General features: G+C 42.8%; 1 protein-coding gene across 2 annotated transcripts in view; it reads left to right on the forward strand.

Moving 5' to 3' along the window:
• Positions 1-25,092, forward strand: part of LOC142582901 (uncharacterized) — a 110,051-nt gene that overhangs the window by 34,362 nt on the left and 50,597 nt on the right. For both annotated transcript variants that reach the window (XM_075693012.1, XM_075693014.1), the window contains 5 exons: positions 822-1,060; positions 9,659-9,934; positions 16,792-16,942; positions 18,103-18,236; positions 23,254-23,471. In XM_075693012.1, coding sequence (XP_075549127.1) covers positions 822-1,060; positions 9,659-9,934; positions 16,792-16,942; positions 18,103-18,236; positions 23,254-23,471 — 1,018 coding nt within the window. The remainder of the gene's footprint in view (positions 1-821; positions 1,061-9,658; positions 9,935-16,791; positions 16,943-18,102; positions 18,237-23,253; positions 23,472-25,092) is intronic.

The following is a 25,092-nucleotide window of genomic DNA, read 5'->3' on the forward strand; positions in this document are numbered from 1 at the left end:
ATGATAAAAGTTCTACATTTCTGGACTGCCAAAAACACTAAATGAAAGACTTCAAGAAAAACCAACAGGCTGTCATGTAGGCTGCCACCATGAAACTGAAAACAAAACTTGCATTATCTATTTTGTTTCTGTATTCCTTGGAAAACTTTTGTCATTGTGTCACTTCTGATAATTTCCAATAATTTGTTTAGCAGATGGAGAACAGTAACAGTACGTTAACACTTAGTTGTGAAATATTTGGTCAGTTTCAAGTATTTTAAAATACTGTGCCATGGAAGTGACGGTGAAGAAAGCAGCAATACGGTGGAATACAAAACTAGCTTTTATTGGGCGAACCTGTGCCCACAAAAACAGGCTACATTTATAGCACAACGATAGCGGTGAACACGGTCGGCAATCATCGGAAATCTGATCACCGGGTCAAGCACCTCGGCTTTTATAGAGCAGTCGTCGAATGTACCAGACTAATCGTTCGAACCCGTGTGCCTTCCACAAAGTTCTACACCATTCGCGTCAGGTGATTAAATCAGATAACATAAGGTTCGGCGACAACAGACAGCGGATAGAAGCATCGATAACTTTCCAGAAACTTCGGATACATGTAGGCGCGTCCCACGCTGTGCGATTACATTTGTTAGGCGGCGAAACGTGGTTGCCCGATAAGGATAAGTACACGTGTCAATACTAAATATAGTTCCTTTTGAAATATGAATACTTAGTGTCCAATATTATCTGGTGCATATTGAAACTTCAGATATTCGCCCACCACTGATTGTAATACATTCTTTTCTTTCTTTTTCTTCTTTTCATATCTGATGCAGGCCTGCTGCTTCCAGTGGACTTTGTTGAGCATTCAAGAATAGACCTTGGTACGATTTGTGCTGGAGCACCACAGGATGTTGCACTTGCGTTGGTAAATCCAACAGGAAAAAAACGGTGCTACCAAATCCAACAGCTTCGCTCAAGCATTGGTGGGCGCGAACCCAAGCACTTTGAGTCCGTCACCGTACAATTTCCGGGCCAGCACACTGTGGCTGGTGGCTGTGTTGCTAAAATTCAGGTGAGTATTTATTGCTGATATTGATGCAAGGTTTGTAGTGGACCTTGAAAATTGAAACGTCGTTTTAATGCCTTGAAAATCCTGAAATTAGGTGCTTAAATAACCATGAATATTAATTTTCAACAAAGCTTAGCAGTCTTGGACACCTTGCCACAACGTTAGCGTAATCCAAAAGTGATAGTGATAGTCATAGTGATAGTCAGTGATAAGTGATAGTCAGACGGGCAAATTTAGTGGCACTTTGGGTGAGTGAAGTTCGCTGTTTGTGCCACTCCCAGGCTGTCAGACAGGAAAGCTCAGTGACACTTGTGCCGGGTGTCTACCAACCAGGAGAACCGGGAATTCTCAGGGATTTTGAATAGTCTGGAAATACTCAGGGAAAACTCAGGGAATTTGTGTTTCTATCAGAGAAAATCAGCTGTAATTTTATTAAAAGGGAACGAAAGTCGCGCTAATGCTGGCTTAGTAACAGAGAGGAATTGAAATGAATCTTCTTTTATGCCGTGTCGTTGGCTGGAGGAGTTGCCAGTGTACAGTCAGCGACAGATTTTCCGAACGCCTGATTTTTGGGGCATGCCCGATAATTTGGACGGCTTTGTGACAACACCACGTACCCCGTAGAGTCAATGTATAGAAACGTCTGAAATAGCGGACGCAATAACCCTACGACATCCGATTTTCAGGATTTCTTGCTGTGACTGCAGGTTCGAAACAGCATTAATCAAAGCCACCACCACCGCCATTTTGATTTATCTCGACGCCTCGAACCGGCGCTCTCACACGCAGATCTGCTGGCAGCCATAGCCACCATCGCGGCAACGCTAGGCCTAGGTGCCTCGACGTTCACTATTAAGTGTCTTACAATTAGGTGCCGTGTTTTTCATTGAAAGAATTCGCCACTGTCAGCAGCGACAGCGACTGGCAGGCCTTCAGAGCTTTTACGGACGTGCCTGTGGTGATTTGAGCCTTTAAGGACAATAAAAGACATGTATTCATTTTTTTCTGAAGTTTCCGCGGCCCCTAGGGAGTCCGAAAAATCGGACGTTGACTGTACAACTGACCGAGAAGATGCTTCAAATTGTCCGTGGACCAGAAAGGACCGATGCACTGAGGAATTAACAGGAAAGGAAGCGTGCCACTGCCTCTTTGAAGGAGCTTGAGCTCAAAAAACAAAGTGTTGGCTGACGCCAAGATGCAGGTGTCCCTCACCCAGACCAAAATAAACTCTTTAAAGCAGTAAAACGCAACTCTGAGGCATTGTGCATGGGCTGAGAGTGTGCCAGGACATTTGAGGTTGGCTTTCCAGCTGCTGATAGAGAATCTCACTTGTGACAAAATTTGGGCCTTGTACCAATGAGCTTGCTATCAGTTGATAGAAATAGCTCATATTTGTATGTGAAAATGTTTGACTCGATTTGCAGTAAGCTTTATCATTTATTTTCTAAAATATTTTATTTGCTGTGCATTTTACTAACTACTTCCTTCTGTTTTCATTTTGAATAAAATAAACATTAGTCCTTACTATTCGAACTGGATTAAGTCGTTTTTTATTTTTTAACGTGCTTACTAGAGTGACAGCATCAGCTGACTTGGGGTCAGCCTGTTTTGTTGTAAAACTAAGTTCTGTGTAACTCACGGAATCTTGCAAAGGCACTCAGGGAAAACCTGGAAAACTTAAAGAATTTGGAAACGTCAGCTTGGTAGACACCCTGCTGCTATGGGGTAGACTTGCCAGCAAGTTTGACGAACTTGCTTCATTATGCTGAAGTTTTTAGCCTTGATAGCGCTGCTCACTGCAGAGTTAGCACCATTTTGCTAAGACCAATTTTTCGTGATTTCAAATGTTTTGAGTGTGGTAATGAGATTATAATATATTTCTATTTTTGATTGTGAAGGCTCTTCTAAATAAGCATTTTTTTTTTCATAGTAAAACAGTAACCATTTCTAAAACTCAAAATGCTGAGAATAATATGAATTCCTGTGGCTTCATAGATCGTCATTGTCATCAATTTTGAATGACACTTCATTTCGTCGTCTTGCACCACACTGCAAAGTGAGACTCACTGAGGCAAAGTGCTCTCGCTTGAAATGTCACTAAATTAGCTCATCTGACTGGGGTATAAAACCAATCCAAACCTGACGCAGCAGCTTTGCGGTAGCCATTGGTGATGTGCTTGCTAAACATTCTCCACGTAAACCTCATTTGTGTACAATAAGAAGCTAAGACAAGTGTCTTATTTTTAACAATGGATATTTTTAGATATTTTTCAGAGGAACTGCTATGAGCCCTTTTGATGTCAGGCCTTGCTAATCACAGGCAAAGTAATGTTGACCTATATCATAGATTGCCTAAATGTCTGCAGAGTTCATAGTTGAAAAAAAAAAACACATTCGCCACCTTTCATTCGCAAATGTCTGGAAAAACTGATCAGTGCTCTATTGCCGCCTGCCCTTGCGTACGACACAGTCACCTGTTTTCAGCTGATGTCAGGATGAAAGTATTATCACTGCCTAAAGCAGATGTGCATTTAATGGCTGCGGTGCAGGGGGGTCATCAGAGCTAATGCCTATGTGTGACGGGTGTTTGGTGAACGGTCACATTATCATGTGAACAATAAATTTGTATTGTATCAGCAGACAATGCTCAAAAGTGACTCAAGACCACATTGCTGTTTAGCAACTAATCTCTCTCATGGGCAAATTTCTTGTATGTGGCCCTTGTACATTTCTTTTGCAAGATATGGTCGCCGAACTTCTCTGTTAAAATTTCACATTTTTCAAAAGTAACTTTGCTGAAATACTGTAACTTCCCACTTCGCATTAGCTGCACAGAAGAGAAACCTTATTTCTGTACTAATGAAAAAAAAAAACTAAAGAACACTTGTTCTGTAATTTGGAAAGCAAGAGAAATATTCTGAACAAATAATGATTAATTTTCCGTGATACTGCCAGAAGCAGGAGCCTACACAAAAAGAAAAATTCTGGCAGAAACCACTTCACGATAAATGTCAACGTTAATGTGATTAGCATTGAAGCTATATAGCGACACTCCGTATTGCCAACGTCAAAATGTGTATGCAACCAGCTCTACTGCATATGCTGCACTACTTAGCATCACCTCTGTGTGGTGCAGATTTGATTCTGCTGAGCATCGGATAAATTTAAAGGATTATTTTTGTCACAGTAGAGCACACATACTGTGGCACATGCCTATTTACACAAGTTAACATCAAAGAGGTTAACTGAAGAGCGGCACACACCTACTGGCACATACCCAGTGACCCAAGTTGGTATCCAAGAGGTTTATTGAAGAGCAGCACAGACCACTCAGTGCTCTAAGTCAGCATGCAAGAGTTTCATTGAAGAATAATACCTACCCATTGCCTCATGCATAGTACTGCATCCCCAGTGGCCCATGTCGGCATCAAAATGGGTTCGTTGAACATTGCACATTACACAGTTGGCACACGTTACACAGTGCCACACAACCGGTGACTCAAGTTGGTGTGGCAGTTGGTTTTGAACTCTGTTCCATCAGCACAGCAGCCCAATGTGTGCTACCCATTCGACCATGGACAACCCATTGACCCAGGTTGGAGGGAAAACAGAGACATAGATAAATAGATAGATAGACAGACAGGGAGCGCCCAGAAAGTGTATGAAGCACTCTAAGAATGCTAGCCGCATTAAAATGTGGCATAGCACAGCCCTGACATATGTACTGCTTCTGATTCTCTTCCGCCTTTGTGCTGCAGTGCCAACATATACTGTAGAACCTCATTTATACGTTTTGAAAAAAGAAGCATGAGAAAAATCACACTGGGAAAACGTATGGTCCAAAGTCACTAAAAGTCATAAAAATTTGACAGACTCAACTGTAGTTGACATCTAGCACATAACGTGAATCCACAGTCAAAGCTGCAGCACATGATGCTGACGCGTGTTGAGCTGGTGGGGCCCTAGTGACCCGAGTTGCCGATTGTCATTTTCTTAGTGGTAGTAAAGGGAAACCAAAATGAAATGAAGCTGGTAAGCGTCGCCGGAATATGATGCCAACAATGCCACCAGAGTGAAGCATGATGATCACTTCACGCTTCCTGCAGCAGGGAAGAGTGGCACGTTTGAGTTATTGCTTATTAAAGGCATGCAGTTCAACTTCACCCTGCCATCTGCTAGCCGCCTGGTTAGCTCGGATGGTAGAGTGGCTGCCCCAGAAAGGCGGTGGTCCCGGATTCGAATCCCGGGCGAGGACGAATTTTTCTTCAACTGTGAGGCTTCTCTTTCGAGGAATCCGTATGGGTTGCCTTTGTAGCACTAAGCTATGTTTGGGTGGATGTCTCATTTCCCCTTGTTATTACCAGATTCATTATTCAAAAGTTTTGAATATTCCCACACTTTATCTTACAGTGCTAAATAGCGGGCACGTCCTGTGCTACCGGGGCTTAGCGGAGAGAAGAGAACTAGGAGTCGGATTCCTGGTTAATAAGAATATAGCTGGTAACATACAGGAATTCTATAGCATTAACGAGAGGGTGGCAGGTCTTGTTGTGAAACTTAATAAGAGGTACAAAATGAAGATTGTACAGGTCTACGCCCCTACATCCAGTCATGATGACCAGGAAGTCGAAAGCTTCTATGAAGACGTGGAATCGGCGATGGGCAGAGTGAAAACTAAATACACTATACTAATGGGCGACTTTAATGCGAAGGCAGGCAAGAAGCAGGCTGGAGACAAGGCAGTGGGTGAATATGGCATAGGCACTAGGAATAGCAGGGGAGAGTTATTAGTAGAGTTTGCGGAACAGAATAATATGAGGATAATGAATACCTTCTTCCGCAAGCGGGATAGCCGAAAGTGGACGCGGAGGAGCCCGAACGGCGAGACTAGAAATGAAATAGACTTCATACTCTGCGCTAACCCTGGCATCATACAAGATGTGGACGTGCTCGGCAAGGTGCGCTGCAGTGACCACAGGATGGTAAGAACTCGAATTAGCCTAGACCTGAGGAGGGAACGGAAGAAACTGGTACATAAGAAGCCGATCAATGAGTTAGCGGTAAGAGGGAAAATAGAGGAATTCCAGATCAAGCTACAGAACAGGTATTCAGCTTTAACTCAGGAAGAGAACCTTAGTGTTGAAGCAATAAACGACAATCTTGTGGGCATCATTAAGGAGTGTGCAATGGAAGTCGGTGGTAACTCCGTTAGGCAGGATACCAGCAAACTATCGCAGGAGACGAAAGATCTGATCAAGAAACGCCAATGTATGAAAGCATCTAACCCTACAGCTAGAATAGAACTTGCAGAACTTTCGAAGTTAATCAACAAGCGTAAGACAGCTGACATAAGGAAGTATAATATGGATAGAATTGAACATGCTCTCAGGAACGGAGGAAGCCTAAAAACAGTGAAGAAGAAACTAGGAATTGGCAAGAATGAGATGTATGCGCTAAGAGACAAAGCCGGCAATATCATTACTAATATGGATGAGATAGTTCAAGTGGCTGAGGAGTTCTATAGAGATTTATACAGTACCAGTGGCATCCACGACGATAATGGAAGAGAAAATAGTCTAGAGGAATTCGAAATCCCGAAGGTAACGCCGGAAGAAGTAAAGAAAGCCGTAGGAGATATGCAAAGGAGGAAGGCAGCTGGGGAGGATCAGGTAACAGCAGATTTGTTGAAGGATGGTGGACAGATTGTTCTAGAGAAACTGGCCACCCTGTATACGCAATGCCTCATGACCTCGAGCGTACCGGAATCTTGGAAGAACGCTAACATAATCCTAATCCATAAGAAAGGGGACGCCAAAGACTTGAAAAATTATAGACCGATCAGCTTACTGTCCGTTGCCTACAAAGTATTTACTAAGGTAATTGCAAATAGAATCAGGAACACCTTAGACTTCTGTCAACCAAAGGACCAGGCAGGATTCCGTAAAGGCTACTCAACAATAGACCATATTCACACTATCAATCAAGTGATAGAGAAATGTGCAGAATATAACCAACCCTTATATATAGCTTTCATTGATTACGAGAAAGCGTTTGATTCACTCGAAACCTCAGCAGTCATGGAGGCATTACGGAATCAGGGTGTAGATGAGCCATATGTAAAAATACTGGAAGATATCTATAGCGGCTCCACAGCCACCGTAGTCCTCCATAAAGCAAGCAACAAAATCTCAATAAAGAAAGGCGTCAGGCAAAGAGATACGATATCTCCAATGCTATTCACAGCGTGTTTACAGGAGGTATTCAGAGACCTGGATTGGGAAGAATTGGGGATAAAAGTTAATGGAGAATACCTTAGTAACTTGCGATTCGCTGATGATATTGCCTTGCTTAGTAACTCAGGGGACCAATTGCAATGCATGCTCACTGACCTGGAGAGGCAAAGCAGAAGAGTGGGTCTAAAAATTAATCTGCAGAAAACTAAAGTAATGCTTAACAGTCTCGGGAGAGAACAGCGATTTACAATAGGCAGCGAGGCACTGAAAGTCGTAAGGGAATACATCTACTTAGGGCAGGTAGTGACGGCGGATCCGGATCATGAGACGGAAATAATCAGAAGAATAAGAATGGGCTGGGGTGCGTTTGGCAGGCATTCCCAAATCATGAACAGCAGGTTGCCATTATCCCTCAAGAGAAAAGTATATAATAGCTGTGTCTTACCAGTACTCACCTACGGGGCAGAAACCTGGAGGCTTACTAAAAGGGTTCTACTCAAATTGAGGACGACACAACGAGCTATGGAAAGAAGAATGATAGGTGTAACGTTAAGGGATAAGAAAAGAGCAGATTGGGTGAGGGAACAGACGCGAGTTAATGACATCTTAGTTGAAATCAAGAAAAAGAAATGGGCATGGGCAGGACATGTAATGAGGAGGGAAGATAACCAATGGTCATTAAGGGTTACGGACTGGATCCCAAGGGAAGGGAAGCGTAGCAGGGGGCGGCAGAAAGTTAGCTGGGCGGATGAGATTAAGAAGTTTGCAGGGACGGCATGGCCACAATTAGTACATGACCGGGGTTGTTGGAGAAGTATGGGAGAGGCCTTTGCCCTGCAGTGGGCGTAACCAGGCTAATGATGATGATGATGACACTTTAGCTTTTAGGTCTGATTTGTATGAAAATTTAAATATGTCATGGCTTACTGTTTCAATTATGGAAAGGCCAACCCTACACCTGGATTTTTTTTCATCCTATTCACTTCGTTATGAAGGTTTACTGTATTTGTTTGTGTGTGGCTGAAGATATCTGTTCTGGTAGCCAAATTGCCAAATTCTCGACAAAAGCAGCTATGAAGTGGCAAATTCTGGATGCACATATACTTAAGCTAGTGGCTTGGCTTGGCTGGACTGCAATAGAGAAGGGAAGATAACCAATGGTCATTAAGGGTTACGGACTGGATCCCAAGGGAAGGGAAGCGTAGCAGGGGGCGGCAGAAAGTTAGGTGGGCGGATGAGATTAAGAAGTTTGCAGAGACGGCATGGCCACAATTAGTACATGACCGGGGTTGTTGGAGAAGTATGGGAGAGGCCTTTGCCCTGCAGTGGGCGTAACCAGGCTGATGATGATGATGATGACACTTTAGCTTTTAGGAAAATTTAAATATGTCATGGCTTACTGTTTCAATTATGGAAAGGCCAACCCTACACCTGGATTTTTTTTCATCCTATTCACTTCGTTATGAAGGTTTACTGTATTTGTTTGTGTGTGGCTGAAGATATCTGTTCTGGTAGCCAAATTGCCAAATTCTCGACAAAAGCAGCTATGAAGTGGCAAATTCTGGATGCACATATACTTAAGCTAGTGGCTTGGCTTGGCTGGACTGCAATAGAGAAGGCAAGAAGCCAATATAATGTAATTACACTGATTGCACAGTTGTTTATAGAAGATGGTGCAAAGTGCGAGCTTGTAATTTAGCATTGTACAATGTACATATCAATGTACCTAGCCATGTACCTATAGTCAACTTTTGTGATTCAACCAATTGCACACTTGTGTGTAAACGACTGCGAAGTCCGTGTTTTTATATCGAAATTGCTCACACGCTATCTATTGACAGAGTGGAAGTTTGGGCGCATTGGTAATCTATAAGAACGTTAAAGGCACGAACTGAACACAGACAAAAAAGGCTTGTGTTTGTGTGTGTATGTGCCTTCTTCATCCGTGTTCAGTTTGTGCTTTGCAACATTCTTATGTACTGGCATGGCAAGCCACCACTGGGCCATCAAATTGCCCGGTAACCCTTTGCTGACCTATAAGAGACATTACTCTTGTGTGATTATTTATTTATTTATTTATTTATTTATTTATTTATTTATTTATTTATTTATTAGTTACCAACAGCGAAACAAGGCATTATTGCAAGGAGGTTACATTGCTATAATGTTAAGCAAAAATCTGCAAACATCATTTCTATGGTAGTGTACTTACAACAAATATTGTATGCAACAGAGATATTTTTGTGTCAGATGCAGCATCTATAATGCTCATCTATAGATGCTCATCTATAATGAGGTTTGATTGTATAACAGCAATTACTCCTAGTAAAGGTTAAATGAATGGTGCCTCTTGTGTCTTACTACCCAGGGCTCTTTCCTCTCCTCGAGTCCTGGTGCTGTAGAAATCACGGTGGGCATTGTGGCCAAGGACAAGGCTGGTGGCAGTTATCAAAACCTGTACAGCATTACTCTGGTAGCTCAGGTAGAGCAACCATGCATCATCCTGGAGCCAAGCCAGACCATCAACTTCAAAGGTCTGCATTTCGACGCACAACAAAGCAGCGCAGACAGCAGTGCTAGCCAGGAAGTGATCATCGTCAACAAGAATTCCTGCGCCGTGCCTGCCATAGTTCGGATACTCGGAGTGAGTTTTAAAGAGCACAGTGCAATGCTCATCTCGCTGGCTTTGTGCCATACCCTCATCAGTGGCCCTGTGGTCACATTCCAATCACTGTTGCCATATTATAGTGTATATCTAGCTGGGTATAGCAGGTTTTTGGCTTGTGTAGTGGCAAACACTAAAGCATGTTGCTCATGATTCTTTCTCTTGTGCTTCATTGTCTGGGCTGCTGTACAGCATGAACCACTGTTAAAGGGAACACCTATCCAGTAATAAAGCCAGTATATAGCAAACAGTTTTTGACCTTTATTGAAAAGAAGTGGCTGATATGATCCATCAGATTTACAGTTATAGATGAAATTTCAAGTGAGGACCACTAAGCGCACAATTCTTTAAATCTAAAGTCACTAGAAGGACACTAAATCTGGAGATTTGAGATACATTACTATTAAATATGACTGGCTATAATGTGCACACCATGTCCTTTTCTAATACACATTTACTAAGGCAGTGAGAAATTGTCACAACATTGATGCCTTAAGATATTATTTTTAATAACTTATTAAAACATCTGCACTTAGCATGTCTCTAGCAACGTTGACTTTAACCCTTTAAAAATCCCAATGCCAAGCTGTACTCGTCATGGGAGGTTACCAATATCGCCAATGACAAGTCACACTTGTTCAGGCTGATGTCATGCTGCTCCCACTGCCAAATACTAGCTGCAATCGGTAATTGGTTTTGGATTCAATTCTCAACACTAGAGGGTGGTAGAAGTCTGGAAAAAACATTTAATGAAGTAGCAAGAATCAAGTAACACATTTTTTTAACCAAAATGACATAGAAAAATTCATGGCTGTATAACAAAAAAATTTGAGAAATTTGGTATGTTTTTTTTTCAAATTATTTTGTGGGTTAAGGGTTAAAAAATTTTGTGCTTAGTGATGTTCACTTGAATGCACCACTTATTTGCTGTCTCGTCTAACACTGCTGTAAGAAATGTCATACAGTTTGCTCAGATATGCATGCAAGTTAGCCTGCTCCCACCAATGGCAAGTGCCCTCTAAACAACACTGTGCCATGTCATGGCTACATTGGGCAGCATAGCAAGCTTTTCCATAGAAGTTTTGTGACCAGAAAAAGAAGTTACCAAAGTGCTCTCATGGTAGTCAGCTAAGATTGCCTGTTGACCCCACTGTCGCTACTGGTAGCCTGCAGGCTGTAGCAATTCATCTGGACACTACAAGAAGGCATTTTGCTTTTTTCTGCTGTAGTAGATGGAGTACCACCTTGCTTCACACAGATGGTTTTGCCTAGTATTTCTTTTTGCGTGTGCAGGTGTGTGTGCGTGCACACGTGTGTGTGTGTGTGTGTGTGTGCGTACGTGTGAGAGAGAGAGAGAGCTACCACATGTTTGTTTTAGTTTATTAGTCCTGCTTACTTGCGGAAGCAAAAGCTAAAGGCCCTACAGCCTGACAAAGACCTCTGCTTCTAAAGCAGTTCGACATGCAGGTCAACGAGCAGAAACATGCAATAACTGCGTGGCAATCAAAATCGGCAAGTAAGTACACTACCTTAAAAAAAAATTACTTCACTATACAACACTACGGAAACTATATATATATACATGCACGCAAAGGAAAAGAAATGCAATATCATGTTCTATCAAAGCAAGACTTGAAAACATCATTTGTACAACAACACTGGTATCACTGAGGTTGTTTAGGCGACATAACATTGCAGGTATTTGATACTGTACACTCTCTTTGCTGAAGTTCTTATTTTTGCTTTTCTTTTTCTGTTTTTCTGACATGTTGAGTAATGTGTATGTTCTGGTGTTGTTTGGAGACACTTTGGCACATTTTGTCTAATCCATTGCATTAGTTTGAAGTGGTACACAGTTTTGCTCAGTTCTGTTGCAAACTTCTCTGTGTGTTTATCCCACGTTAAACCCTCCATGAACCACACCCCTAAGAATTTTTGGCTCTCTGCCTGTTCCAGTTTTCTTGCCCTCAAACGCAATAGTTGCAGTGAAATTGCATGGCTTATATATAGAAGCAAAAATAATATATTTGGTTTTATTAACATTCATTTGTAACTTATACGTTAACAAAAATGACAGTTCAATTCAGTAATTACTTATGTGCTGTTAAAGATCTTGAAGATTAAAGATGGACCACTGAGGAAAACATTAGTATTGTCGGCATACGTTATTAGCTTAGAAGACGATCGAATGTCACATAGGCCATTAATATAAATTAAATATAACACTGGCCCGAGGATTGACCCCTGCAGGACACACTTCTTTATTTCAGCATGGTGGATTCGCTATACTTTATAGTAACCTATGATAGCGGCTCTTTAGATAGTCCTTGTTCATAAAGATGTCATGGCATACTGAATCAAGTGCCTTTCTAAAATCTGTGAGTCAACTCAATGTATAAAATGTATTTTCAGTGTTTCTAATTATTTCATGTTTAATATTAAGAAGTGCCATTTCAAACAAATAATTTTTCGAAAGCCAAATTGCATATCATTGACTTTAAAACCCTTTAATTGTATTGCACTTTGAGAAGAATCGATGCAACCTGATATTTAATGTGCCCTCAAAAACTTTGGAAAGGACTGGAAGGACGGAGATTGGTCTGTTATTGCTTAGCTGTAGCTTATTACCTGTTTTAAGAACAAGGTATACTCTCACAATTTTTAGACAATCTGGAAAGATACCAGTTTCGAACATTCTGTTAATATATTCGCTAATATTGGAGCTATTATATCATCTATGTATTTTATTGGCATTGGTTTAATATTGTCAAAGTCAGCTGTTGTGTTATTCTTGATATTATTTATTATTTGTATGGTCACAAAATACTCATTCAGCGTGGTTGCTGCTTTCCAACCTTTACATCACTTGCACTTGTTCCTACAGCTGTAGCTTGCTCTAGACACATCATGAGACATTCAATACTGTCATTCATAATTGAGAGTTCTGTAAGAATTTGGTGCCTCATTGATTGCCTAAATCGGTGGTTCTCGGCGATGGATGTGTCAGGGAACTCATGTGGACCAGTGGAAGTGATAGGAACTCCTTGCAGTAGGGGGGTGGGGTGCTATAAATTAACAAAACGTGTGGTGTGAAGCAGCTGCCTTTTATTGCTACCTGCCAAAGAATGGTCAAATAAAAGTGCCGCGTCAATTCAATCTGGACGGCTTGACAATATGTGTTGCGGTCACACTTAAGCAGACTTGCATACCTGCAGCCACATTCAACCTTTGCTTTTCAAGTATGCAAGCTTTGTATGCAAGTATTTGCTGCATTGTATGCAAGTATATGCATGTATGCAAGTATTTGCTTTTCAAGTATGCAAGCCTGGAAAAAGCACGCTCGCATGCATGTGTCGTTGAAAACTGCAACAAAATCTTCACAGCCATCTCACAGAGAAAAAAAACAACTTATTTCTTTCATTCCTTTTTTTCTTCCTTTCTTTAATTGCAGGCGTAGTGTTTGTGGAAGCCCAAAGATGGCTTCACAGACCCCCATTTGAGAACCGCTTAAATAAACAGTGACGCCACCACCCCTACTCCTTGGTCGCATGATACCATAGTACAATTAGTTCTCTAACTATGGGTCATTATCGTTTGCTGTGAGCCAAGTTTTCAAGTACATTAAAACATCAAAACTAAAAAAACAGACACAAGCAAATCATTTAGCTTTCCTTCTTTATTTCTGATACTTCATGTATTCAAATGAAGAATCTCAAATTAATTACATGTACACTGAAATGATTCATTTAAAGATTGGACATCATGATAATTACATGTTATCCTAGTACTATCCCTATTAGAGTACAATCAACGCAAATAAGAAAGGGGAAAAAATCAGAAAGGAACCACGTAGTGCCCTTGATCGCTCATCTTATCAACATCAGTCAAGCCGGAAATTCTGAGCATTGGTAAGTTGTCGTCCCTCCTGGTAAAAAGGTTGCTTCCTGAGGTCCACACAAATCTCCAGTGTAGTTCCTTCTTTTTATGTACTGTGGCCTAGCAGTTGCTTTCCATATCTTGTCAAATCGTTGCTTACATAGACCCGTGATGAAGATGAAACCCAGTGTTTTTGTCTCCATTTTTGCCTTCCTTGCCTTGCTAGTAAAGACATTCCTCTGTTTTACGTACAAGCTGGACATTTATATTAGATTCATCATACCGAGCAGTAGGCACACGGTAGCAAATGTCGATATCTGCTTCATTTGCTTCTTGAATGATTGCATCAATCTGTTTGGTTATGGCTAATGGTTCTTTATCAAGAGGAATGTCTTTAATCTTGACATTGTTCGCATGTTGGTATTCTTACAATTCCTCTAACTTCTGAGTAAGCTTAACATTCAGCGTACAAAGTTGTCGGTTTTCTTCCAGTTCTTCGTTTATCTGCTCTCTTAACTGTGTAATTTTATTGAAGTTTTTTTTCACTCCCCTCAGTTGCAACCTGAGCTCGCATTTAAAATCATCAAAGGCCTTGGATACACCACGCATATCTTAGACACAGAAACGAGAAAAAAGTCAAGAAAGTAGAACACTTGTAGCAGAGCAAGCATAAGATATGTTAAGGTGGCTCAGCAGCAGTGCAGAGGCTTCAGTAAGTAGTCCTATACCAAGGAAAGCCCACTTATCTGCAAAAGTAAGCGCAGAATGTTTAGCTGTTCCTCAGTTGTGCGCTGCCACCGAACTTTGTTTTGTCCGTCTAGTTTTGGTCCGTGATGTATTTCTTGCATAGTGGGCATTGCTTCATCGTTTCCCAGCAGAGAATACACTGCCACGTGTGATCACCAATGACACAGGAAAATTTGGCTTGCGTCACACTTCCCTAGACCACCAAGCGATGCTAGAGCGGCGCAAGGCCAGTTTCAGTCTGCAAAAATAAGTGCAGAATTTTCAGTTGTCACTCATTTGTGCATTGTAGCTGAACTGCCAGTTATCTGTATTATCTGATGTATTATCTATATTCCTCTTTTAAGGCGAAAGCCTTAAGTGGCTCATGGGTCAAAAAAAATCAATTTTCTGGCGTTGTCAAAACATTGACCGTTTGGTGTTACAATGCCAAATTTCAGTGGCACCAAAATTGATGGTGCCACCCATGACCTTTGGCGGTTGTAGAGCCCACGAACTTTGGTGTTAAGGCACTCGAACCCACGACCTGTGGTGGGACCAAAATTCAGTGGCACCAAAATTGATGGTGCTACAATTGCTGGCCGAACCCACGACCTTTGGTGAAGTTAAGATAGAGTTAAGGCACTTGAACCCACTACAATTGATGGCCGAACCCACTACCTTTTGTGTTAAAGTAAAGTTAATTAAGATAGTGTTAAGTAAGGCACTTGAACCCACTGCCTCTGGTGGGGGTCGAACCCACGACCCTTGGTGTTGATTAAGGCGAAGTTGATTAAAGTAGAGTTGAGGCACTCGAAACCATGACCTTTAGTGGGCGTCAAACCTTCTACCTTTGGTGGGACTGAAATTCAGTGGCACCGAAATTTATGGTGCCACCATTGATGGTCGAACCCACAACCAGTGGTGGGAGTGAAACCCACGAACTTTGGTGTTAAGGCATAGGTAATTATGATAGAGTTAAGGCACTCGAGCCAACGACCTTTGGTTGGAAAAAACACGTAATAGGAAGTAACAATGCATTCGAATGAGAATGTCAAGTAAATTAATGAATGTCTCGTGAGCGCACAGATTTTCGCCTTCATCCTCTTTAGCGTAGGCTAAAGTGACTGTCAGTTTTTTTATCACCAATTGCTCAACTTGTGTTAGACATTTACCTTTGTGTAGGGGCTCCTTAGACAAAGTTTCCATGTCTTGACATGCAGGGCAGCCTAATTGAGGGGTGAATGGCTACATTTTTTCGCTTTCGTAAATACATATGTTCATTTTGGCTGATTATTTAAGGATCCTCATGTAGTGCCTCTGCTTGGAAGAACATTTGAGCATACATGACACCTTATTTGCCTTGACACCTTATTTGCCTTGACACCTTAATTTTACAGTTTAAGTGCATGCGATATGTTGAAAGCTTGTATTAATACATATATAGATATCGCATCATTTGCTCAGTGGTAATAGGTTGCCTCTAACTGCATGACTGTTGCTGTGAACATTGGCAACAAAGTTTTCTTTCCTGACCATTGATAGAGGAATTTGTTCGTGTTGATATCTGCAACATTCTCGACTGCAGCTCAAGTGTGTGCCATTTCATAAACATTGAATTACGAAATATTTAGAAGCTGATAATAAGTGCACCATGCTGGTGGTAACAGTTGAGGGGCCCTGTTTTATAGAGCAGAATTTCGGCACATGTTAAGAACTCGATGTGGTAAAAAGTAGTCTCCCACCAAGGCATTCCACATCACCAAGCTTTAATGTTGGGGGCACAAAAAACTATCAGTAATGTGGTTAATTGCATAGGACCTCCCAACTCAGCAACAACAGAGTGTATAGTTTGCATTGTCATTGGGCTCTACACACACTTGTGCTTAGGTTTATGTTTGCATAACCACAGAGAGGGCCAAATAATTCAGGACCCCCACTCCTACAATTTCATTCATAGCCTATTGCCTATCTGTGGAGCATATGAAACGTTCTGATTTATTAAATTGAATTTGTGATGAACAATTAGTTAATATGTTACTTCAGTGACTGTGCTGCATTGGAGCAGGGGAATTATGTAGGGATAAATCTACTTTGCTCAGGATGAAGAATTTTATTTACAGTGAGATATTGAACTTGTACTTTCTGCACAGTGTGGTTGAGACCCTTATTCACAAATTCTTTTGGAGTTGTCTGTGTTTTGCTGTGGCTTTTACAATCATTTGCACTGCGTGCAGGGCAAAGGAGTGTTTTCTGTGAGGCTCAAGGAGTCTGAGGGCGCCAAGAAGGACCAGGCTGCTGCTACAGCTCTGCCTGTTGTTTTTCCAAGCAGAGAGGAGCAAGCTCCCACCTCCTTCATTGTGGAGTGCTCTACGCATAGTGCGGATTGTGAGTGATAAATTTCTACAGAGCAGCTAACTTGTTAGTAAGAATTGAGTTGAATGTTTCAATTGGCACTCTTTCACTTGCACCTAAAGCACAAAGTGCGCGGGGCATGATAGTATCTTATTGCACTTGGACTTTATATGGAACATGATGCGACTTCACTTTGGCGTCGCTCTTGTGGCGCCGCGCACGATTTGAGAGGTGGGCTTGCAAGTAACCGCTTGTAATTCAATCATTTGACCGTCTGCGTCTGCGGAAGTTTCCATTTTTGCCTCAGCATTCCTTTGCTGCGGAAGCAAAATTTCATTATATTGAAATCGCCTACAAACACACTTCGGTATATTGGGGTTCTAATTACATGGTGTTCTATGGACAAGAGGTTGTGAAAAGTTAAATACTTCGTTATATAAAAAATTTTTTTATATTGAAGCTCGTTATATTGAGGTTTAACTGTATATAACTAGCAAAATTTGAAGTATAGTGTATTTCTAGCATATTAAGTTTTGTACAGATATTCCACTTCTACATACCCACGTGAACGTAGTTTGAGTATGTGTGCAGCAAAAAAATAAGCACATTTGAGAATAAATAGGCACCAGCGCACACTTTACCCCCTCACAGAAATGATGTCTGGGGAGCCATCATTTCCAGATTAGTAAGGGATCATATTTAACAGCACAATATTTTTTCTGCCTCATCCAAGCCGCCGCAACACTACCAGAGCACCCAAAAGCCTCCCGACGCATGAAAAGCCTTCGGTTGCAAGTGCCATGGTGCGGAGAAACAGCTGGCCATGCCATGGAACCATGGAACTTAGGCTTTCTCTGTGCAAATAGGACAGCCGAAGCAAACCCTACCAGCAAGTGCAATTGCGGAGGCCATGATATGACTGGATAGTGAATACCATGTAGAACTTGCAGATTGATAAATCAATTTCTTGGGGCAGGTTCCACAGAATTGCTGCGGCAACAGATAGTTTGGGAGATAAGTTATATATGGCCTTGTAATACAGTAAACTTCCACTAATTTGGCTCCAGTTAATTCGATTTTTAGTTCAGTAATGTTCAACACGGTTCTACTGTAGTTGCCCAGTGACAATTCTTACTTCTCCAGTGATTAATAATGCCTTTTGATTGTAAAACTGCATTCTTCCTTTCTCGCAGGCCTCACTGTCCAAGCCAAAATGGAGGTGCAGTTGGATGGCTCTCTACTCTCTCGCAAGGTTCTGGCAGAAGTTGGCCTCTGTGCATCAGTTGAGCCACCATCATTAGCACTGGAACATGTTAGCGCTTACAAGGTATGGCTGGTTTATGTGTCTGCTTGTTTGTTTTAGGCATTTGTTTCGTTAGTCACCTAAGCTATGCTTGAAGGCCCTTCAAGTGACTGTACCTAAGAACATTTAGACCGTGTTATCGTAAGTAAGGGCCACACCCCCAACTTGGCAGCCTGAAATTTCTGGGAAAATTTTGCGTGCACATGCATCAGCGAATTTTTACACACAGCATACTTTTGTGTGCCGCTACTAGATGGCGAGAGCTGCGCTTTGATCTCCAGCGTCCCAGGCGCCGCCAGCACCGGCTCCTCCGTGTTTCTCCGTGACAGCGCACAAGTCACTAGCATCATCTTTTCAGCGCATTGTCGCAGCTAGCTCAGCCAGCACCTTTGGTTTATCTGTGAGCTGCTGGGAGTCTGCAATAGAGAGGAAGCATCCGGTGGTATACATAGTATCTATAGTAAGAAAATGCTGCCAAACTGTAGCAGAGGCTGCTGTGAACGTGTGAGCCAAATACCACTGCACTGCATGCACCAAGGAATTTACAATCTACTGTGAAACGCAGCAAAAAATCGCTTGCTCTCGCTTCCACGACGTCATCATGCAGCGTTATCGAAAAGCAAGTGGCCCACAAGCACTATAGGCTGATTTCCTGATCCCAAGAGCATCTTCAATAGTACATAATCGCTAATATTGAGTTCAATAAATGAAAAATACATATGGCTACACTCTCAAAAACACAGGAAGTCATTCCAGTTTTGCACTGCGTGTAGCTGCATCTGCTGCACGTGGCGCCTCCAAGATGGCGGCAGCATGCTGAATAGCATAGTCTACTGTCTCTACCACGGAGTGCTGCAACAAGGTGTTTCACTGCTGTGACACTCAACTTTAGGCCAGTGCTTTACCCTCTTGAGGTCTTCGCTGCTGTATAGCTTACACTGTGCTAGCAGAGACAAAAGGAGAGAGAAAGCCATGCATCGGTGCTATAATTCCGTGCGGATCAGTCTGAGAAATTGAATGAGACACTGTACAGCATCCGAAATTTAAATCGCTGTTCTACATTGGTTCTGTGGAGTTGGTGGCCGTGCTGCATCTGTAAATTGCAATGGATGCAAAGATCCCAGTCCTGTGCTTCGATTCTCGGATAAGTGCGGCTGCTTTGTCTACGTGTTTAGCACATGTGCAGCCTTTGAAAAATGTTGTTTTGGTTATAATGTCGTACCACTTCTAGTGTGGATATTCACGACTGGCAACTTATGTTGCCATAAACGTATCGTATGATACATTTCCCAGCCGTTAGATCCCATGTAAACAAAAAAATGCACGATGGAGAACAGTATATAGCTGTCTGCTGTGGCAGCTTCACTGCAATACTTGCCTGCCCATCTCATGTGAAAACGTCGGTGCGCAATTAGTTTCTCATTCGCACTTTTCTCGTTTCGGTACCCACAAATCTTCTCCGGGGCCGTGTCGCACGCGGTGTTCACGGCTATCACCGCCAATCCTATTGCGATAAGCGTCTTCACCTATCTGTTTCACAGCGCGTGGTGCCGTCGAAAGCGTAGCGCACTCTTTTAATAGGCGATAACCGAAACGTGCCAGCGTTCCCTGCTGCAGACTGCGTTCGTATACATTTTCCAGCTGCTAGATCTCATTTGAACAAGAAAAGGTGCGAGGCGCGCACGATCGAGAACAGTACAACATAGCCGCCTGTCTCAAGGGAAAACGATGGTGCGCACAGTGTCTTAATCTGGTACAGTTAAACCTCGATATAATGAACGTCAGTATAATAAAATTCTTGATATAAAGAAGTATTTAAGTTTTCTTCCACCTTCCCGGGCGAGCAAAGGGAGAGAGGAGAAAGGAAGCTCACTCATGGTAATGTGATCACGCGCACGCGGGGGAGGGAGGGGGTAAGCTGGCGCTTCGATTTCTGATGCCCATCTCGGCGGTAGCTACGTATGGCTGTAAGCACAGCTGAGTGCACACGCAGCCAGGCACCCTGCTTTAGAAGTAATCTGCCGCGTGTGCATAGAGTGGGCATGCCGAGACGGTGTGGCATCATGTTAGCTGTCTTCCCGCACATTTAGTATTGGAGGTTATGTAATCTCGAGTTTCTCTGAATCGTTTAAGCTAGAGGCAGACAAAGCATTCGCTCCCCGCTGCCGGCACTTTTCATGATGGCGTCGTCCCAGTGCGGGTGACGCTGTCAGCTATGGGGACGGAGTGCATGTAAAAGCGTGGCTGGCTTGACTTAATTTGTACCACTGATGTGAAAATATTGTTGACGCGGCATAAAACCGCATCATTAAATCGCCGACTCCCAAATTCATCAAAATAAATTGTTTCCTCATTCAAATTAGCTTTTTTTCTTCAATTGACTGATAATTTGGGAAATTCTGTGGCCACTTTTCTTATAAGAAAAATTGATCGGCGACTGTACTTATTTGCATAAAAGGTCAAATTTCAGTACAATGACATTTCGATAAAACAAAGCAAATTGCTTATTTTACCTACTTCGTTATATCTAGGCTTCTGTACCAGCAAATCTCTGCCTGGGTCATCGCACGCCGCATTCACAGCTATCGCCACCAAACCTATTTCAATTAATAAAGGGAAAATCAGACATCCACCCGTTCGTAGCAATTGCTACAAAGGAAACCCATACAGGTTCCTCGAAAGAAAAGCCTCACAGTTGAAGAAAAATTTGTCCTGGCCTGGGACTCGAACCCGGGACGCCCGCCTTTCTGGGGCAGCCGCTCTACCATCTGAGCTAACCAGGCGGCTAGCAGATGGTAGGGCGAAGTCGAATTTGTCAACAGCTTGAAGCAAAGGCAAGAGCTTGACGTAATAGTTCTGCGGAAACCTGCAAGGCGGAGAGAAGTAATTAATTAAGGGCAAATCAGACATCCACCCGTTCGTAGCAACTGCTACAAAGGAAATCCATACAGGTTCCTCGAAAGAAAAGCCTTGCAGTTAAAGAAAAATTCGTCCTGTCCGGAACTCGAACCCGGCACCCCGGAAAGGCAGTAGTGCCGGGTTCGAGTTCCGGACAGGACGAATTTTTCTTTAACTGCGAGGCTTTTCTTTCGAGGAACCTGTATGGGTTTCCTTTGTAGCAGTTGCTATGAACGGGTGGATGTCTGATTTTCCCTTTATTAATTACTTCTCTCCACCTTGCGGGTTTCTGCAGAACTATTACGTCAAACCTATTGCAATAAGCATCTTCACCTATCCATCTGACAGCGCATGGTTCGTAATGCCATTGGTAGCATACTGCATGCTTTTAGTAGGCGATAATCCAAATGTGCCGCCATTCCCTCCTGCAGGCGGCGCAATGTGGGCATCACATTTCACTTTGACTTCATCCGGCGTCCCCCACCAGCTCAATTTCACTTCGGTTTGCTGTCGCCCTCTTAAAACACCACATAACAGGAAAACAACAAAATGCTCTTTGGGCTACCGGAACACTACCAGCTCGGCGCCTGTTGGTGTCTCGTGCTGAAGCGACCTACGCGACGCTTAGATGTTAACAATAGTTGAGTGCTGAATTTTTCAGTTATTTCGAAGTGCACGTTTTCACGGTTTGTACATTTTTTCTTTCTTTTCTTTTTCTTTTCGAAAACATATGAATGAGGTTCTACTATACAGCAAAACATGATTACCACCATGTTTTGACATCGCTATTAGTTGGGACTGCTGTCTGTGAAAAGTTTGTGTGCCTCAATTTCGCTGTCTGTGGTCTGCGCACGTTTCCCCCGATTCCGAGCTTGTACAGATTTGTACACAGTATGCGGGGATTCGTCTCTACTATATTTAAACTGGAATTACTTGTTAAGTGGGCACATATTAGTGAGGTTTTACTGTACGTGCATAATGCTTTTAATAAAGAATTGCGATGAAAAGTACCGGCGATAGTGCAGCTGCCAAAAGCCATTTTAGGTTGACTAGTCAGTGGTCACTTTATTACTGGGCAACTGTATAGTACTGAGCACCGTTAATAAGCTGGGGCATTGCAGTCAGAAAGGAGCGTTCTAAGCGGCGGTCAGCCAGCCACTTCCGTGGTTAGCATGTAGCTCTTCTGTCATCACCAGATCAGCCATTTTAGAATGTGAAAACACCATACTGCAAGCATTCACAGTGTTTCCTGTGAAATGGCTGAATGATAGTTGGGCATTCCTTGGGCAATCCACAACTTCTTCCATTTTGTCCCTGAATCAAACATTCCATTTGAATGGGCAGCCATGGCGTAGGCATTGTGCCCTCTAACAGCGAATTGCCCAAGCTCTGCAAACCTGCCTCCACTTTCTTTATTAATGAAGGTGTCGAGAAGCATTAGTTTGTCAATATTTTTTCAGTGTAGGATGGGCCTGCACATTATAGGATCTCTATACATTGTACAGGAGAAGAGAGCCACAACTACGATTTGACACGAAGAATAAATACTGCAGCAGCAGTAGTCCCATAACTTTATTAAGAATGAATTAATTTTGGCAAGTTTCAATAAGATGGAATACTCAAAAGCATAACAAGAGCGCTGACGATAAGGAATCATTCAGAGCAGTAATCGGTTATGTATGTTCCTGTATTGACATGTGGCGGCCGAGTGCCATGTGTATTGTAGGAGCTGGCCTGGCCATGGATACAGACGTGATGTTTGATGACTGAGGAACAGTTAAGATGGTGATTGTCCAGTCAGCCGCCATGTGTCACTGCTCCAGCTTTGATAGAGAGAGGACAAATTATGCTGGTTGCACAATAGAGAACACTTACAGCGCCTGACTTGATGGTGCCATATTAGCTGTTCATCAGTCAATCATCACGCCTGCGTTCATTGGCCAAGTCGGCTCCCACAGTAAACATGGCAGCTCATCGACGCTTGGTTGCTATAAAACTGGTGGCCCGGACATGATTATCAGCGGCTCAAGAACAGCTAAGATGGCAACTGTCCAGTCATACACCACGTGTGTTCTTTTCCTTCCACGCTTTCCTTGATTACTGGGCATGGGACATTTAAGCTCTGTTTACTCGTTTAATGCAGGCCTTGGAAGTATGCTGTGGCAGAGGACGTGCTACTAGTGTCTGGCTGCGAAATGGTGGACCCTGTACTCTGGACTTGGAAATGACTGCTGGACCACTCTTCCATGTGAGCCCCGAGAAGTTCAGGATTCAGGCTGCGGACCACATGGAGCTGCTTCTAAGTGCGGCAGATTCTGCTGGAAGAATTGGGACACATGCCTCTGACACCAGATGTGAAGGGTGAGTCAGAGTCAATCAAGATGACACATTTGAACTATATTCTTGTCTGGTGATGTTCAGTCAGTACACTAAAAGCAGTTCGTGACATGCCTGTGCAGCTACAGCTGCCAGTAAATTTTTCAGATGCCTGCTTTCTTGGACCTACTAAAGTATTGTGACTTCGTCACGGCATTGCCACTTACTTAGTTGAACCAATGTACAACGGCAACCAAAATTTTGGATGCCACGTGGTGTGTTGCCTAATTTTTCAAACTGATTCACGTGCGGGATGTCACAAGCATAGCCATCGCGAACAAAGTTGCTACTCATGCCCTCACATTTGTTGTAGAGGCAATATTTTAGGTTGTATGACTGCAAAGACTGTTTCATTGACTTGGCACCAAACCACAAGTTTGGTTGCTAACTCAACGAAGGGATGTTGGTTATGCCTAGTTGACGGGCCTGATGAGCAGCAAGTTAAAGCCATGGGAAGTTTGCCCTTGGTGCATTAGTACCTGTAGACATCACCACAAGTTGGGTGCGAGATCATATGCATAGGCTGCATGCATGAAGCGACTTTGGGCCTGCAAGCACTCGGTTGGCAACTACTGTAAAAACCGGAACAGGGGTCAAGCTTTTCCTAAAAATTTAGCTGAAAAATTTCCCCTCGTTTTCTGTAGTGATCTTTGTCACAATTTCAATTGTCTCACCATTATGGGGCAAGAAAAAGATGCAGAAAGCATCACCTTTTTTCTTGTTGCCGTTGCAAACCCTCTGCAAACACAGCTTTACTACTGCCTCAGGGTGCAAAATTAGCAGGTCTTGGCTTTAGTTTAGCGCTGCCTTCGAAAATAATGAGATAGAATATGCAGATGCAAGCAAATGGGAGCGTGGTGGCACTGCATTGTTTTAGTGTTTCTGTGAACAGAAAGTGAAACGGTGCAACTGTCTACTTGCACTAAGAACTTCATTCTGCAGCTGCCACTACACTGTTCTCGCTGAACTTGAAGACACTGGATGGGATTTCTTCATGAGCATTGGGAATAAGTTTATACAGTGGGTGTTCTGTGATAAACCGACTTATCTGTTAAGTCTTCTGTTGAACCAATGCATAATGGCGGCTGAAATTTCCAACACCATTCCAGATCTTGCTTCATTGTTTGGACATTATGCACTCACAATGTCGCAAAACAGCAAATGTGCCAATTATCAGAAAAGTTGTCTTAATTCAGGTTGTCGCCTCGCTTACATGCAATTTTGAAGCGAAGCTTTTTTGTAATTTCTGTGGGGCTTTGTTGCTGAGTTCATCGGATTGTGTGGAAAGCAGCAGTTCGGTTCGGTGAACAATCTAGCATTTGGTGTCGCACCACTCTGGGCAACACCGGAGGTTATGTTAGTAATCCAAACACAAACAACAAATCAGGCACCGATGCAAGGCATGCATGGAATGTGGAACTATGTTGTGTAAAGTGCGTGATACAATGCGCTTATGCATGTGCCCCCAGTGCCTCTGATCAATGCCGCATTCGTCAGTTTATGGCACCTAGATCTGGCGCTGCATCTCAGAGGCTATGACCAACTTAATTTGCCGCTGGCGGAGAGGACGCTGCTCCGCTCATGCGGTCGCTCTGTTGTGCAATGT

This window comes from Dermacentor variabilis, chromosome 5, assembly GCF_050947875.1.
Source record: "Dermacentor variabilis isolate Ectoservices chromosome 5, ASM5094787v1, whole genome shotgun sequence".
NCBI classification, from domain to species: Eukaryota; Metazoa; Arthropoda; class Arachnida; order Ixodida; family Ixodidae; genus Dermacentor; species Dermacentor variabilis.